Source organism: Magnolia sinica, chromosome 13 (assembly GCF_029962835.1).
Source record: "Magnolia sinica isolate HGM2019 chromosome 13, MsV1, whole genome shotgun sequence".
NCBI classification, from domain to species: Eukaryota; Viridiplantae; Streptophyta; class Magnoliopsida; order Magnoliales; family Magnoliaceae; genus Magnolia; species Magnolia sinica.
Window position 1 is genome coordinate 3107862 of NC_080585.1, and position 17880 is coordinate 3125741.

At 40.0% G+C, this 17880-nt stretch overlaps 1 protein-coding gene across 8 annotated transcripts in view; it reads left to right on the forward strand.

Moving 5' to 3' along the window:
• The window catches only part of LOC131222430 (beta-glucosidase 12-like), a 148494-nt gene that overhangs the window by 17670 nt on the left and 112944 nt on the right, over positions 1-17880 (forward strand). Inside the window, exons 1-10 of one of the 8 annotated variants that reach the window (XM_058217489.1) lie at positions 9403-9609; positions 9698-9767; positions 10655-10713; positions 13498-13573; positions 14731-14817; positions 15078-15165; positions 15990-16245; positions 16664-16779; positions 17345-17562; positions 17668-17699. In XM_058217489.1, the coding sequence (XP_058073472.1) occupies positions 9451-9609; positions 9698-9767; positions 10655-10713; positions 13498-13573; positions 14731-14817; positions 15078-15165; positions 15990-16245; positions 16664-16779; positions 17345-17562; positions 17668-17699 (1161 nt within the window). In that variant the 5' untranslated portion in view covers positions 9403-9450. Of the gene's footprint in view, positions 1-9387; positions 9610-9697; positions 9768-10654; positions 10714-13497; positions 13574-14730; positions 14818-15077; positions 15166-15989; positions 16246-16663; positions 16780-17344; positions 17563-17667; positions 17700-17880 lie in introns of those variants that run through there. The other 7 variants (XM_058217491.1, XM_058217497.1, XM_058217499.1 and 4 more) reach the window with 7 other exon arrangements.

The window sequence follows — 17880 nt, forward strand, 5'->3', positions numbered from 1 at the left end:
AACGAGCTACTTTAGCCAACCAACCCTGCTACGTTGGGTTGCGCAAGCCAGATTTGTGAAATACCCCTGGATCGACGGTCGTTTTCCTGTTTTAATTTCATTTTTACTATAAATAGTAAGTTTTAATTTGATGATAACTCTTCATCCGTCGGACTTTAGGAGTTGTGCTCAACATGAAAAGAGCTTAGAATAATTAAGGAGAATGGTTTAGTGAAGCAAAATGGGACACTTACTATTTTTGGTTGAAAACCTTGCGCACTAGTAGACATCATGATCGTCTATAAAATAGTAAGTTACTATTCATAGTAAGTTGCGAATTCTAGGAGTTTTAGTTGTAGTTTGCTTCTTATTTCTTTCCCATTGCTTGGTATCCCTATTTAAAGGGTTGTGAACTCGTTAATTTAATTCATTAATCAATTTCAAATTTTATTAGAATTTATTTCTATTTTCTTGCTTTCTTTCCTCGTGGATTCGAGAAGTCTTTGTGAGGAGTCCAAAGAAGCTCCGTGGATTCGAAGTAGTTATCCTTGAGGAAGATGGTGATCGACCTTATCACGTTCATCCCTGTGTCAATTAGTATCAGGCTAGGTTTTCCCTCGGGCCGATGGCAAACAATGAAGGTACGAATCAAAATCTTATGGACGGTGATATAGGGATTCGTTATCTTTTGAAAAGAATGGAAGCTTTCCATCGAAAAAGTCAGTTGACTATGCAAGGGCTGCAGGTAACCCTCGATTGTCTTGCGGATGCGCTACTTCCATCCCTAGCCTTAGGCGGTGCTCTGCCACATATGGTTGCCCCACCACCTGTGGTTGTAGTATGATACAATCCCAATTTTCGTAAAGCACTACCAATGGCAAACCGTAGGGCTACACTAGATGATTTAAGTTCTAGCGATGAAGACCTTAATAAAGGTTTTGTCCGACGACCAATCCATGGAGGTGATCATCTAGATCGTGCTGAAAGAGACTATCGAGGTAAGGCTAAACTTTCTAATTTTAATGGTTTATTATGTATAGAAGATTTCATCAATTAGCTAGCCGAAGTAAAAAGATATTTTGATTATATGGACGTGCTATATCATTAAAGGGTAAAATTGGTAATGTTTAAATTAAAATCTGGTGCTTTTGCATGGTGGAAGCAATTACAACTCTCACGAGCCCGTTAGAACAGGGCACCCATCTCATCATGGCCACGGATGAGACGTCTTATTCGATCACGATTTCTCCCTAGTGATTATGAGCAGATATTATTCCAATAATACCAAAATTGTTGACAAAGAAATCAAACTGTCACAGATTATACTGAAAAATTCTAGCGGTTGGCTACACGAAATGATCTTTCAGAATCTGAGTCACAGAAGGTGACACGATTTATAGGTGGGTTACTACCGACAATTTTGGGACCAAGTTCAGATGTACCCAGTCGGGACTATGGAAGAAGCAGTTCAATTGGTGGGTAGAGCGAAAACACAACTTGTAAGAGTTCCTTCTTGTCCCTATCCTTTAACTCGACCCCCAATGAAGAGTCTCACGCAGAATCCAGTGCTGACACGAGAAAAAGATCCAGTAGGAGAATATCCTCAACCTCTTGCAACCGCAAACCGTGGTACAAGGAGCGGCTAATCTAGACTTTAACGTGCAGCACCCACAACAGTGGGCCCGAGTAGGATTCCAAATCCTTATGCACAGCCAAGGTTGAACCATTGTTACCGCCATGGCCAACCAGGCCACTTATTAAACACTTGTTCTCAGCATCCCGCAATACACTTGATTATAAACGAAGGAGGCACTGAATATGAAGCCGTAAAAGAAGACCATGCATGGCTTTGAAGAACATGAAGAAGCCACTGAAGAAACAGAAGGCGGTGATGAAGTGACGGGCAAGGATCATGACGAATTTCTAGTTGTGAGGCGATTATTATATACCCTACAAAAGGAATTTTATCCACGACGACACAATATATTTTGTACTCGGTGCACTGTCAACGGAAAAGTCTGTGATGTGATCATAGACAGTGGTAGTAGCGAGAACATCGTCTCAAGAGTGATGGTGGACAAGTTGCAGCTACCAATAACAAAACATCTTTCCCCGTACTCAATTGGCTAGATAAAAAAGGTGAATGAGACTAAGGTAACTGAACAATACACTATCTCGTTTTCAATTGACAAAAATTATAAGGATCAAATACTTTGTGACGTGGTCAACATGGAAGCTTGTCATATGCTACTTGATCGACCCTGGTAGTCGGACCATGATGCGACCCATCGGGGACGAGACAATGTCTACATATTCGTCAAAGATAGTAGAAAAATAATCTTTGTCCCCATAGAACCCGAGAACTACCCTGAAGCCTCTAAAGTGGAGGGGAGTTCCCTCTTGACCATTCGGGATTTCATGGAGGAATCTAAAGAAACCTGCAAGGTATACGCCATAGTGGTGAAGGGCGAGAAAGAGAAACCCTCAAACATCCCTTCAAGTTTAAGACTATTGTTAAACGAATTCAAAGAAGTCTAGTCTGAAAATTTACTTGATGGATTGCCCCCTATGAGGGAGATCCAACATCACATACACCTCATCCCCAGGGTTAGCCTGCCCAACCGCTCTCATTATCAAATGAGTCCGAAAGAGTGTGGATACTATAAGTGCAAGTGGAGGAAGTGATCCGTAAGGATCTCTTAAGAGAGACCATAAGCCCATGCGCCGTACCAGTACTATTAGCGCCAAAAAAAGATGGAACCTGACACATGTGTGTCGACAGCCGGACAATCAACAAAATTACCATCAAATATCGGTTCTCAATACCATGGTTAGATGACATACTTGATATGCTAGAAGGGGCCTAGGTATTTTTTAAACTAGATCTAAGGAGCGGGTACCATTAGATTCGTATCCGACTCGGTGATGAGTAGAAAATGACATTTAAGACTAAGGAAGGGTTGTATGAGTAGTTGGTCATACCTTTCGCCCTATTGAACGCACCAAGTACTTTTATGCGTTTAATGAACCAAGTTCTAAAACCGTTTACTGGTCGATTTGTGGTAGTATATTTTGATGACATATTGATATATAGCCAAGATGAGACGGAGCACAGGAAACATCTTAGGCAGGTGATACAGGTCCTACAAATTAACAAGTTGTACCTCAACTTGAAGAAGCGTAGTTTTTTAATTGACAGCCTGTTATTTTTAGGATTTATTGTAACGTCCACAGGTATCCGTGTGGACGATGAAAAGGTGCGAGCCATTAGGGAATGACCGATCCCAATAAACATTCATAAGGTGAGGAGTTTTCATGAGTTGACAACTTTCTATTGTCGATTTGTACGAGATTTTTGCACAATAGTCGCGCCTATAATAGATTGCATGAAAAAAAGGATCGTTCCAGTGGACCGATAAAGCTAACAAGAGTTTTCATGAGATTAAGCATCATTTGTCTACAACACCAGTCTTGGTGCTTCCTAATTTCGACAAATTGTTTGAGGTTGAGTGTAACGCTTCATACGTCGGAATTGAAGGAGTATTATCATAGGAAGGCAGGCACATCGAGAAGCTTAGCGAAGCCTGAAAGAAGTGGTCGACTTATGAGCTTGAGTTGTACACAGTTGTTCAGGCGCTGTGACATTAGCGGCATTATCTAATTCAAATAGAGTTTGTTCTGTACACTAACCATCAAGCATTAAAGTTTATTAATAGTCAGACTAATATGAATCGTGTGCAGGCTAGATGGGTTATGAACTCCTATTGCTTGGTATCCCTATTTAAAGGGTTGTGAACTCCTTTATTTAATTCATTAATCAATTTCAATTTTTATTAGAATTTATTTATATTTTCTTGCTTTCTTTCCTCGTGGATTCGAGAAGTCTCTGTGAGGAGTTCAGAGAAGCTCCATGGATTTGGAGTAGTTATCCTTGAAGAAGATGGTGATCGACTTCATCACGTTCATCCCTACGTCACTCGAAATAGTAAGTTTTGCCAAAAATAGAAAGTCCTAAAAGAACTTGTCTAGAGGATTCTCGATATGATTACAATCAATCTTTAAAACAGATGAAAATCTAAAACTCTAAAAATAAGGAAACTTAACAAAAATCAGAATTACTAAAAGTAGTAATCTTTTTTCTAAATTCTTGGATTTTGAAATGGAAGCGTACATTTTATCATGAAATGGACAAACACAACTTTTTATGTAGGTCGGTTAACCCCAAATGGCCCACTGCATAAAGATCGATAGGTTGTGCATCTTGTAATGATATATACTCAGATTAAAAGTTATGGCTAATTTCTTCAAACTCGACGTGCCTAGGGCCCAGTAACGTCATGGCCTACATAGGACTGGGCCTTTATTTTCCAAACTACTTCTGTTTGGCTTTCTTTTAGTCTAAGCATACTAAGAATGCATTTATATCACATCTTATATCAGTCCTCTCCACTTCAAAAGAACTCATTCTTTAGTTATTCAATAGACTTTGCTCATGATACTCATATAGGTATGTTATATTGAAATCCCATGAGATTTCCATGCCCTTAGGAAGATTAACAACATAAGTATTATCACTGATTTTCTTGAGGATCAAAATGAGGCCTTTAAAAAAATAAAATAAAAATTCCTCAACTTGTTATACGTCTCCGCAAAAAATCCTTCATTGTGTAGGTGAACTAGCACGTTATTACCCATTTTAAATACCTTCTTGTGCTAATGTTTATCAGCATCTTTCTGATACTTGACATTGAACTCCTGTAACTTCTATTGGACCTCAGAATGCATTGTCACGATTTTGTCCACCATATTTTTTACGGAAACACTCGTACCCGATAAGTTAGGCAAAGAGATTAAGTTGAGTGTATACTTGGGAACATGACCATATACAACCTTAAATAAGAACTTGCTGGTAGATCGATTCTACATATTATTAAAGGTGAACTCCACCTGATCAAGAGCAATATCCTGCATTTGCGGGAGGGGGGATAACTTGTCAGGAAGTTCATCAGGCATAATCCCCTTGAACTCCTACAACACTAGTTTCAACTTCTCTTGAAAGTTCATGAGTTCTACTTCTTTTCCATTTTCAACTAATGCATTGATCTCATTGTCTCCTTAGATTTGACAAAATCTTGTACCTCCACTTTAAATGTCGTCAGTTAATTTTCTGTTCTTATAGGGGTAATGATAATCTTTTTACTATCTTTAACAAATATAAATATGTTATTTTGGCCTCTATGTGTAGCATCATTATCATATTGCTATGGTCAACAAAGAAGTATGTGACAAGGCCACATATTAACCGCATCACACATTACATCATCCTTATAATATTTATTAATGGAGAAGGGAATATGACATCGTTTAATTACCTTTATTTCACTTACCTCCTTGATCCATCTAATTGTGTACACAAAGAAGTGTCTCTCTTTCTTTAGTTGCATCTTTTCCACCAGTCTTTGACATTATATTCTCACTACTCATGCCATCTATTATCATATCACAAACCTTTTGGTTCATAATTCACCTCGTTTAAAAGATGTTGTGCCACTGTAAATATATCTCATCCTTTTGACACGTATGACAACTTCCCCACGATCAGAGTAAGGGCCTGTGATTCACCATTATTGGGTGGTGGCCTTCAATTTATCACTAATGTCGCACCACAAATATGATGATTGTGAGCACCATCGCTGATCTCATGTTGCTCATTATTATGAATATGGGTCTATCCTAAGGCTTTTGCCAATGGTCGATCACTGCACCTACAATCTTTGCAAGTCTCGCAGATTCTTTTGTCAGAAAGCTTCAAACACTGTTGCTATCATACGGTTGTTTCCAAGAGCATCATTTATAGGATTGTTGTGCACACCATTGTTAGATGCTATCGAATTGAGGAAAAGTCTTGTTCTGATACTAATTAACTAGAGAAGAGCGTGAAAATGTAAAGAGAAAGATCACTGTAAGTGATTAAAACCTTGAATCCACAAGAAAAAAGAGAAAAAACTCAAATATTTTTATTAAATAATATCTAATGTTTATGATTTCTTAATTATACCACTAACAAAAAATAAAACCCTAATTCAAAATTATCTAAAATCGTAAAATTTCTAACCCTAATAAAAGTTCTAATTCAACTAAAATAGAACTTACTCGAAATAATAAGTTTTGGCGAAAATAAAAAGTTCTAAAGGAATCTTATTGAAGGATTCATGGCATGATTACAATCATACTCTAAAATAGATAAAATTTTAAAACTCTAAAAATAAGAAAACACGACAAAAAATCAAAGTACTAAAAATAGTAATTTTTTTCATAAAATTCTTTTATTGAACAGGTGGTATGAATTTTCTCATGAAATGGATGAACGTGACTTGTTATGCTGGTCGGTTGACCCTGGATGACCTGTTACATAAAGATCAATAGGTCATGCATCCCGCAACGATACATTAATCAAAATTTATGGCTGATTTACGGTTTACACTTCAAGCTCTAATTTCTCCATATTTGGAATGAATTTTTTTCAAATCAGATGTGCTTGGGCCTAGTTACTTCAATCTCTCTCTCTCTCTCTCTCTCTCTCTCTCTCTCTCTCTCTCTCTCTCTCTCTCTCCCCCACATTTTTTACTCTTATTCTTGCGGCAATAGAGCCCTTTTATAGACTGTCTCCCCCCTTGATTTTTTTTTTTTTTTTTTTTTGTTTTGGATAAGTTCTTAAAATGACCATTTAATTATAACACATCTGCTCAAGAACTTATATGGTCGTGGCTTGGGGAATAAGATCCTTGGAACACAACTCTCCATAAGTTACCAAGCTTTGTGGAGAGTGGTAGATTGAGTGAAAGATACCTCGTTTCAACACTGAGGTCTTGGTATCGATTCCCTAGTGGGAGTGGCTAATAGTGAAAAGTGTAAACTGACAGTGGGTGTACTAATAACAAGCTAACCAAAAAAAAAGAAGAAGCTTTGTCTCCAATCTTAAGTGCCCAATAGTATTAGATGCGATGCATCTCAAACCAATCGTAAACATATTTCATAATAACTAACTAAACCGAAAAATGCATCATGCCAATCCACTGAGGTTTAAAAATACTGGTTTTTCATGGCACAACCTCAACAATTGTACCACCAAGGGATGACTTGGTATGATACTTCAAGGGTATGCTACTCAACTATATGTGCCAAACTTTTGTGTGCCCCACGTGATTCAAATAGGGTGATCCAAATTGTCCATTTCATTGCTTGTGGGCCCCAGCCATGTGTGGCCCATTAAAAATTCTAATAATTATAACTCATGACGTGGCCAAATAAAAAGTGCCATTTACACATCAAATGAGGGTCTCATGGTAAAAATGGCACAATCTTCCTTTCATACCGAGCAACTCTAGTTTTCATTGGGTTGCATCTGAAATGCGGAGCTTTTTATTCTTTAGGGTTATGTTTACTTGGTCATTAGCAATATTTCTCATCCTTAAAAATGGCATGAGTTGAGATGCAAGTTTTGATATATTGTCAACATTACCTAACTATCATATTGATGAGTATTTATCAAACTCTTAAAAATGGAATATATCTAATGGTCTTATTTAAGTAATCAATAACTTACAAATTAGTGGTTTAGATTGTTCAACCAATTTGATTTTTGGTCTAATTTGAGTTATAAGTGTATGCCATGTGTACCTTTTTCCATGTGCTAGAATATCAAGCATCATATGCAGCCTAAAAGATCAAATAACTCGACCTGACCCAATTTTACAGGTAGGGGTCTTGTGACGGAGCTGGTGTGATGTAGATAGAGTCGCGGATTTTATCCCAACTTTGATACCACGTGGATTAAAATAAATTGGGATGATTTGTTGAGTCGAATCCCTTGTCTTATTATAAACTGGATCCACATTGATTTACTCGAACTTGGATTGGCCCTACCCTTGCCCCAGCTAGGAAAGGTTAGGAGCTTTGAGTGGCCACCTTGATTTATGGGTTTTATATAATCTGTCCATCCATTATTTCATATCATTTTAGAATATAAACTTAAAACTGAGGCAGATCCAAGACAAAGATGGGCTATATAACAGCGGATTACACTCTTGGGGACTGCAAAAGTTTTGTATCTAGTTGATATTTGTTTTCTCTTCATCAAAGTTATGAATAGGTTGAATGGCAAATAAACATTACGTGGACTCTAGAAAAGTTTCAACTGTGAGAATTATTATCGCAGCTGCTTTTTGTGGTGTGGTCCACTTGAGCATTAAATCTACCTAAAATTTATACCAATATTGTAAAATGCCATAGGAAAATGGATGGACGGTGTGGATAAAACTCATACATCACAGTGGCCATTCAAAGCTCCTGCCCGTTCCTATCTAGAGACGGGCGGAGCAGGACGCAATCCGCGTCCGATTTTCTCAGCGCGATAAAAGTGTGTACAGAGTAGTGAGTACAGAGTCCGATTTCCGTTTTCACGGACAGGGATTTCCGGAGACGGATTGGCTATTCCCCCTGACACCAGCCCGTGGCTGATGGTTGGTGCTCCGTGGGCCCCACCATGATGTATGTGTTTCATCCATTCCTCTCATTCATTTTTACAGATCCTTTTATGGAATGATACAAAAAATTATATGGATATAATTCTTATATGGACCACACCACAGGAAAACAATAATGATTGGATATCTACCATTAAAATATTCCTAACGTTCACTGTACTGTTTATTTGACATCCAATCTGTTGATTAGGTCATAAAGACCCAGATAAATAGAAAAACTAAATATCAGCTTGATCCAAAACTTTTATGGCCCCCAAAACGTTTTTAATGGTCAACGTTCATTCAACACTGTTTCCTGTAATGTGGTCCATTTGAGATTTATATATACCTTATTTTTTTGATAATATAAAATGATCGATAAAAATAGATAGACGGCATGGATGAAATACATACATCATTGTGGTGCCCACAGAGCACTGGGGGAGTAGCCAATCCGTTTCCGGGATTTCCTGCAAAAGCCTTTCGGAGGAAGTTCCTGCGCTGGAAACATAGGTGAGACCAGCGTGGGTTGTGAGGAAGCCATATCAAAATTGAGCAGGATCTAGCACTCAAGTCGGCCGTACTAAAGGAAAAAAAAAAGGTGGTTAGGGAAATTCTATTGTTGAAACTTATGATGTTTACATGCCATACTGTTCACAAGGTTATTCATGCTGGCGTGAACTGAAAACACAAAAATTAGTAAGGTTCAAAACTTCTTTAGCCACATTTGAGTATTGAATCCGGCTCATTTTTGACCTCACGTCCTAACTCACAAAAGGGACGGAGGGGATGGATTTATTGTAAACATCACAGTGGGCCCCGCACAAGGTTTGGCAGGAAATCCGCGTCCCATTTTCACCACGTGGAGAAAGCTATGTCTATTTATGTCTGAGTTTTCGTTAAAGGAGGAGGAGAGGGGGAGAGAGGGAGAGAAGATATTTTGGGAATGGCGCATGGAAGAGGACCTGTCCTATTTGAAGTCCTCGTTCTGCTGGGCTCCTTGTCATGTGGTGGAGGTGCCCCAGCACGTGAGGACCGACGTCCGATAAATCGGAGCTCCTTCCCGCCGGGCTTCATTTTCGGGACCTCGTCTTCTGCTTATCAGGTTTCCTCTCTCTCTCTTTCTCTCATCCTTGTGGAAGCTTCTAGAGATAACCATTTTTTTCACTTGTGAGCATGGTATGGTTTTACAGTGCGAAGGAGCAGCTGAGGAAGACGGCAAAGGCATCAGCATATGGGATACTTACACGCGCGCACACCCAGGTTCTCTCTCTCTCTCTGTCTTTCTGCATGTTCGAATAATCGGAGCCGTCCATCTGTTGGGAGCTCCGCTAGAATCACCAATAACCCAAAAATCAAGCTGATTGATGATTGCAAATGGACATTTGCAAAGAAAACAGTAAACGGCCCACATTCGATCAGAAATATCCACCCTAAGAGGCAGACTTCTGTCGAAATTTAATACCATTTCAAAAACGGTGCTGGCACTGAACCGAACACAAGGCAGAGTTGTGCAGAAGCCCTGACCGTCCAATTGATTGACTCAACAGTGGATGGGCCATTTCTGAAAGAACCGTCTGAATTTCCCCCATGGAATTTGGATAGCTCACAATTTTAGTTGCAATCACCCAACTGATAGCCATCAATTGGATGGATAGGATTGCTTGACCAGTGTAATTTTATACATATGTTCCATTCATGGTCTGCCCCCCAATTTGGATGACCCGGATTGCCGTCATGCTTGCCACTTGTGAGTAGGTGAGTCACTACTATTTTAAAAATGGCAGGTAGGCTAAGATCTAAACCGTCCATCTACTGATCCTTCCATGTTCAAGGGCTGAAAATTGTTCAGAGTGTACTTCCCTGTCTATATGAGTGTGATCTACAAATGGACAGCAAAATGGAAATGGTTAGTAGTCAGGATTCAACAGTAAAAAATTAATGGATGGGATGATACGTTCGGTTTAATTTTCAAACTTGGGCTGGCCACATGTGGGAACCACTAGATGATCAGCCCGGGTAAAAGCCCCTGCCACGTGTCAGATCAAGTGGGACAAACGCCTTTGTCTGATCCTAGCGGGGTCTAGTTTTTATTAATCATACCCTTTTTTGGGGCATTGATAAAAGATTCCTGTAATTTGTGGGAGCAGACAAAATAAAGGGCCGAGGCAATGGAGATATAGCCGTGGATTCGTATCATCGCTACAAGGTCAGTTGTCGCTTTCCTACTATTATTGTTATAACACCACCCCAAGCCGTCCTGCAGTGATGTGTCGGGGGCTGTGCGCCATGCATGTGATTTATATCCACGCCGTCCATCCGTTATAAACTCTTATTATAGGGCACGATGAAAAAAACGAAGAAGATCTTAAGCTCATGTGGACCACACCACTGGAAACAGTGGGGATGATGACGCCCACCCTTGAAACCTTTCTAGGGCCCACCTTATTGTTTATTTGTCCTCGTGTCTGTTGATAAGGTCACTCAGACGTAGCCTGATCCAAGACTCCTATAGCTTTTGACGCGGATCTCCTGCGAAAGCCTTGTGCAGGAAGCTCTTACGCTGTGAACCCAGGCGGGGCCCACTTTGATGTTTATGATAAATCCTTCATGTCCATCCGCTTTGAGTTCATTTTATGACATTATACCAAAAATGTACGTATTAAAGGAAAATGTGGTAAGGAAAATTATTACCGTTGAAATCTTCCTGGGTTCAATAGTGATGTTTACATGCCATCCATACCGTTAATAACTCCATTCCTATTTTGATTAACTGAAAACACAAATTTTAGCATGATTCAAAACTTCTGCAGCCCACTAATATTTCAACTGTGGAAGTTCAGTTCAATTATCACGTTTTTGGCCCACTTGAGCTTTGGATACAGTTCATTTTGGTATCAAATCCTAAAATGAACTCAAAAAATGGATGGACGGAGAGGATTTCTTACAAACATCACAGGAGACCCCACCCGAGTTCCCAGTGCAAACATTATTTATTTATTTATTTAACACACCCTACACACTCACGCTAGTGGAATTTCACGACTCATAGATACTCAACCCATCACCAGGGTGTTCAAACTCCTGAGAGTCTACCAACCAAGGCTTTTGCAGGAAATCCGTGTCCTATAGCTTTAAGTTTTTAACGGTGAACGGTCCATCACCGCTGTTTTCTTTAGCGTGGACCACTTCAGCTTCAGGTCTACTTCATTTTTTGTAGCACGCCATGAAAATCCATAAAAATGAGGCAAAATGAATGGACGCCATGAGTATAAAACATATATATTAAGTTGGGCCCCACATCCACACACCACCGCTGGGGGCGATGTAGGCAAGATCTGCACGTGGATTGTATCCTATGGACCACACTAAATAGCAAACTTAGGTTGCATCAAATGCCCGAAGCATTAAATGGAAGAGTTATATGTGGTGGTGTGGTTCACTTGAGCTTTGGATCTATCTATTTTGGAATTATAATTTAAAATGATCTAAGAAAGGGCATTAGCGGCATGGATATAATGGTAGGGCATAAACGATGCCCTCACAAATCTGCCACTCCCAGCCAGAGAGGAGGGATTGCTGGGGTGGGTTGCGATCCTTACCATGGGGCTCACCTTCACGTATATATTCTATTTCTATGTTATCCATACATTTTGTTTGATCATTTTAGAAATGAAAAAGATCCAAATCTCACGGGATATACCCTGAGAAACAATGGTGATTGGCGTTAAAAACTTTTTGTGAGCCACGGCAGTTTTGGATCAGGCTGTTATTCGGATTTTTTTCCCTTCATCCAACTTTTTGTGACCTTGCCAACAGGTTGAAAGACAAATAAAAGTTATAGAACGAGTATGGTAGGCCTTAGGAAGTTTTTGATAGTATGGAATTTGGATCTACTTCATTTTTTGTATCATGCGATAAAGTGAACTAAAAAAGGAAAACGAACTAAAAAAGGGATGAAGTACATGGATGTAGAATACATACATCAACCAAGATGCGCCACTCGGTAAGGCCCTCACCTTCTTAGGTGATGTCATGCCTACTCTTGTCTGGGGTGGGCTTGAGTAGGCTCCACTTTGATAGATAAAGCAATGAAATCATTTTTCCTCACTAGTTGTGGACATTCATTTGAAAAGATACTGCATCATTTTCCAAGGTTAAGAAGATCGTCCAAGCAGTTGAGTGCACGTGGGACCATGTAAAATGATAATTTCAAAATAAGAAATAGAAGTAAAATTGAAATCCATCCAAAATTGACATCCCACCTTTTCATGTGGATTTAATGCTACTTTCCATGAATAGGTCTTCATAATTTTCCTCCATCCAATATTGATAGGTGGGATGTCTCAATCTCATATAATATAGCATTAGAACCTGTATTAAAAAGCAAGAATAGGTAGGAAAATTATTTGATTGGTTTTATAAGATATTTTCTCTTATTTGATTAAATTACTAAAAAATTCCAGGTGACGTTTGTTTAATTAATCAGAAGTTTCTGCTTGCAGAACAAACATACTTTTAAAAGTTAGTTCATTTCTTGATAATTAATACCGATGGAAATAATCATTATAATTTATTTCTTTTTTAACTTTCTGGCTTATCACATGCCTAGCAATTGGATTCCACAAACCAATGGTCTGGATCACCGGACCATGGGATGGGCCCATTTGTCAGAATTTAAAACACTTATGTCCGAAGATCTAGGCCATGTATTATTTAACTATTCTTAAAGCATGGGCCGGCTGAAATTGAAATCATCTTCATGTGACGCCAGCAATGTCTCCAAACCTTTTTTAAATGGCAAAGGGCACGACCGACAAACTCTGCACAGTGGGACCCAACTGATGAGCCGCTTTGATTCCTCTCACAAGTCCCATATTGCCGAATGTGAGAGATTATAGATATAAAAGTGCATTCCCGGTAGTTGAATAAAAAAAAAAAAAAAAAATCCTTTTTCATTTTAATGTGCTACGCTGACTATCATATGCTACAGGAAGATGTGAAGATAATGAAGGAAATGGGGATGGACGCATACAGATTTTCCATATCTTGGACCCGAATATTGCCTCGTAAGAGAACATGCTGTTTTAAATTCAAAATACATGAAGTAGCGTTCACTGTACATTGGTCAATTGATCTGAGCCGTTCAATCAACCGGCCACAGCTAGGAAGTCACCCATCTGCATATGCCTTACACGTACGACTAACACGTCAAATGTTAGGAATATTCAATGTGAACAAAAGATGGGTCACACTGTAATGAATGGTTTGTAGAAAAATCAAGATGGGTCTACTCATCGACCAGAAATAAGGCCAATTTCGTTGGAAAGCAAGTGGCAGGACTCAGTGTCCGGTTACTGAGTTTGGCCTGATTTTCATGTCAGGTGATCAAATCGGTATGGCCTACCTGCTCGGATTTGATTTTCTATGCATATGACATGATGAATGCATGTGAAAGTTTACGGACAGCAGCTGTATATGATATTTTCTAATTAATACGTGAGGTATGTGGGAGCTTATCCAGTGACCGGAACTGACGTGAATCCTTTGCAGAAGATAAGGTACATTCTTGCACACGTGGATGAGTTCCATACCGCTCTTCACTTGAGTGGTTTCCACTCACCAAAAAATATCCCGCCCATTGGATAATCTTGTCCATCCAATCGACTGACATTTTTTTTTTTCTCATTAAATCTCAGCCGTGTCCCATTTTTGCGGATGAGCATGGGTTGTGGCTGTATCAAGGGTTCTGGACTGACCCATTTACGTTGGAATTTTGGCCACTGATCCAATATATTAGATCAGATCTGCTACATGAATCCAAAATTTGGACCCGGACTTGTAAATTGTTGGGTCGGGTTGAGTCAACGGCTTCAACAGTGGATGAGTCAAGGAAAAAAAATGGTGTTGATTGGACGATCCTAACCATTAATCCATGATGTGCAGAAAGTCATGGATCATATGCAATACAAAGCTGATGATAGGATTGTCCTATAAAGGCTAATTAATGGTGGACCCCACAAGGGATGAGCAGTCAGGTGCCCCACCACATATGTCATGTGGACCCCAAACAATGTACCATTCACATCATTTATCATATGCATAGCAAATGTGGATGAATCCACACCATACATTCAACAGGTTCAACGGTGGATGGGGCAAATATTGTAAATGCCTTATCCGTAAGTTGATTATAGATCGTCTATTGCATATCAATTCTTTCAAGTAATCCCAGATGGAAGGCTGAGTGGAGGAGTAAACGAGGAAGGCATCAAGTATTACAACAACCTCATCAACGAGCTCTTATCCAACGGTCATTATTTAATCTCTCTCTCTGATCTCTCACACACACAAGTTTTTTTTTTTTCCTTCACATACACGTAACTGTTTGAGGTAAAATTAATTATATATGAGCAATGATACAAGGCTCTCTTAGCATGGTAAGTTATAGTGCTTCTCGTTGCATAGAGACAATTGGACAATACAAGCCACCGGGTCAAAGCACTGATTCCATGATCCCAACTTATAATACTTCAAAGGTCATTGTCTCAAACAACTCTCGCACATGCGCAGGTATACAGCCCTTCATAGCAATCTTTCACTGGGATTTTCCGCAGTCGCTTGAGGACGAGTATGGAGGTTTCTTGAGTTCCAAAGTCGTGTAAGTATAAATACTCTGCTTCCAAATCCCCTCCACCCTTGATCACTATGCCTCAAGAAAATGGACGGTTCATATCATCTGCCCCATCTCCCTGTACAAGCCCATGCAGTGAGAGATGTAGGCTGAACTTTCGTCGCTGGGCTCATCCAGGGCTCCAAAATGCATCCAGGTTGGTTGGGGCCCTGATTTTGAACTTATTGGGGCTGGCCTATCATGGGAATCTATTCAGGATTTGATATCATAGCCGTCCATCTGGTGGATCCATCCGTTTAGACGTTCTAGAGCAAAACGAAACCTGGTCCTCGCAGCAGGTGAGCCATGACGTCAGAAATAGTCGATGTGATGACTGGACGTGCCTTTTCAGCCGTACATTTATTTCGTGCACTGTGGCTCACTAGATAAGTGAACCTACCTGATTCCTGTGCCCCGGTAATTACATAGTGATACCCTTCTGATGGATGGATCGGATCCCATACCTATGCGCCATGTTGGCACAATCCAAAGTGAGCGGGCTGGCCTTAGGCCTCGCAATGGGCTGGGATTTGAACTAGTGAGGCTGCACCTATTCAAAATTTTGATTTTTCTGGGCCAATGGCTTAGAAGTGGATGGCCCAGCTGATCCATGGGCAGACCCAACTCAGCAACACCCATATGTTTCTATTGGTTGGGCCAAAGCTGTTCATCATTTCTTATCTAATGGGCTGCATCGGGAGTTGGCCCAGCTATTTAGTTAATGAGGTGGGCATGAAGATTGAATCTTGACCAGTGAAACCAGCCTATCTCCTTTTTCACACCCCTAACTGAAGTTGTTGTTGCTGTTACAGGACCGATTTCCGAGACTACGCAGACATATGTTTTAGAGAATTTGGAGATAGGGTGAAGCACTGGATCACCTTGAATGAGCCGTGGATGTATAGCGTTGGTGCGTATGCGTGGGGCACCTACGCTCCCGGGCGCTGCTCTTCTTGGGAAAGTGGTAATTGCAGCGTTGGGAATTCTGCAACGGAACCGTACATTGTGGCACACCATCTGCTTCTTGCACATGCAGCCGCTGTAAGACACTACAGGGACAAGTATCAGGTAAGAGCCAAACAAAGGGTGGTGCATCTGATGGACGGTTTAGATTTCATACACGTTTAGTTATTGCCCTCTCATTAAGAAAGTAACCACAGCGCGGGGGATGTGAGCCCAAAAATCAGGCCAACCACTGGAACACCCCCAAAGTTTTGGATGAGGCTGATAATTTGGAATGTATTGAAATCTGAACCATTCAAACATTGGGCCCCATTGTCTATCTAGACCGAAATCTACACATGTTGAACTATCCAAACTTTGGGGGCCCATATATCATATGTGCCACGTGTTCGGAGCGTTGGTTATTTCTTAACTAATATTTCTCGGCAGACCCTTTTTTGTTTTTTCCTGTACAAACTACTAGCCTTTCAAGCAGCGAGAGTTAATGTCATATTTCAACGGTTCGGATGAACTTTCTTTACAGGAATTTCAAAAGGGCATTATAGGAATAATCAATATCGCCCACTGGTATGTGCCCGTGTCCACATCTAATTCCGACTATGTTGCTGCCCAACGAGCTATAGACTTTATGATTGGATGGTGAGTTATGGAAAATCTACCTTCTTTCTCTATGTTTTCAAGTGACCATCACAAGATAGGTCTAGACATCCATCCGAAACATGAAAGGTGTCCAGATTCACCAGTTCCTACAAGTGGGCCCATGGTTAAGTCATCGAAACTGTTGATTTGATGGGTCCCATCTTGGAAGGGGAATGCCCTGAAAATCTCCCAAAAGTTCAAAGATCCTAACCCTACTTAGTGCCTACAAAGTGAGGGTTGAGAAAAATGCGACAATATGCCAAAATAATGCCAGAAATTGAATGAATGGGATCTCCCATCAGGAGAAACTTTAGACCTGTTAGCCTTCCGTAGTAAGGCACATCATATCAACGGTTCTGATCACTCAATTGGCTTGAAACTAATTCGACTGTTTAGTTCCAATTGACCCATGACATGTTCATCCATGCCTTCTCGAAACAGAACTAATCAACATATTACGAGTATCACAAAAATCCATATTTGGATGTCACGGTATTTATCACTTTTACATGCGAGTTCACCTTATTATAATTACATAATTGCCACTTAATCTTGGTTTATTCAGGTTTATGGATCCTTTAACCTATGGTGAATATCCACCCATCATGAGATCTTACGTGGAAAATCGGCTACCAAAATTCACAAAAGAGCAATCTGATATGTTGAGAGGATCCTTCGATTTCATGGGCCTAAATTACTATACTTCAAACTACGCAGCTCAGGTTTCTCTTTCTGATACCATCCGAGTAAGCTACGCAACTGATTCACATGTTAATGTCACAGGTAAATACAACTAAAATCTAGTGGAATTCTGCTTCTCTACTGTTTTAAATTTAATTTATTTTTATGAGCATGTAATTTTTATTTTTATATTATCTTTTGTAACAGTGGAGCGAAATGGGATCCCCATTGGCCCTCAGGTAAGCTAAGACATGGTTCCATGTATGGTGTGGTTTATGGCTCAGACATCACAAGCCCACATTCCATTTGGGAATTTCTACATTAGGGCATCACCGTGCCCAAATTCTCCCATTGCCCTTCCTACGTGCGCTACCTGAGTTATGGGATATAGGCCCAACATGGAAAGGCACATCTAATGAA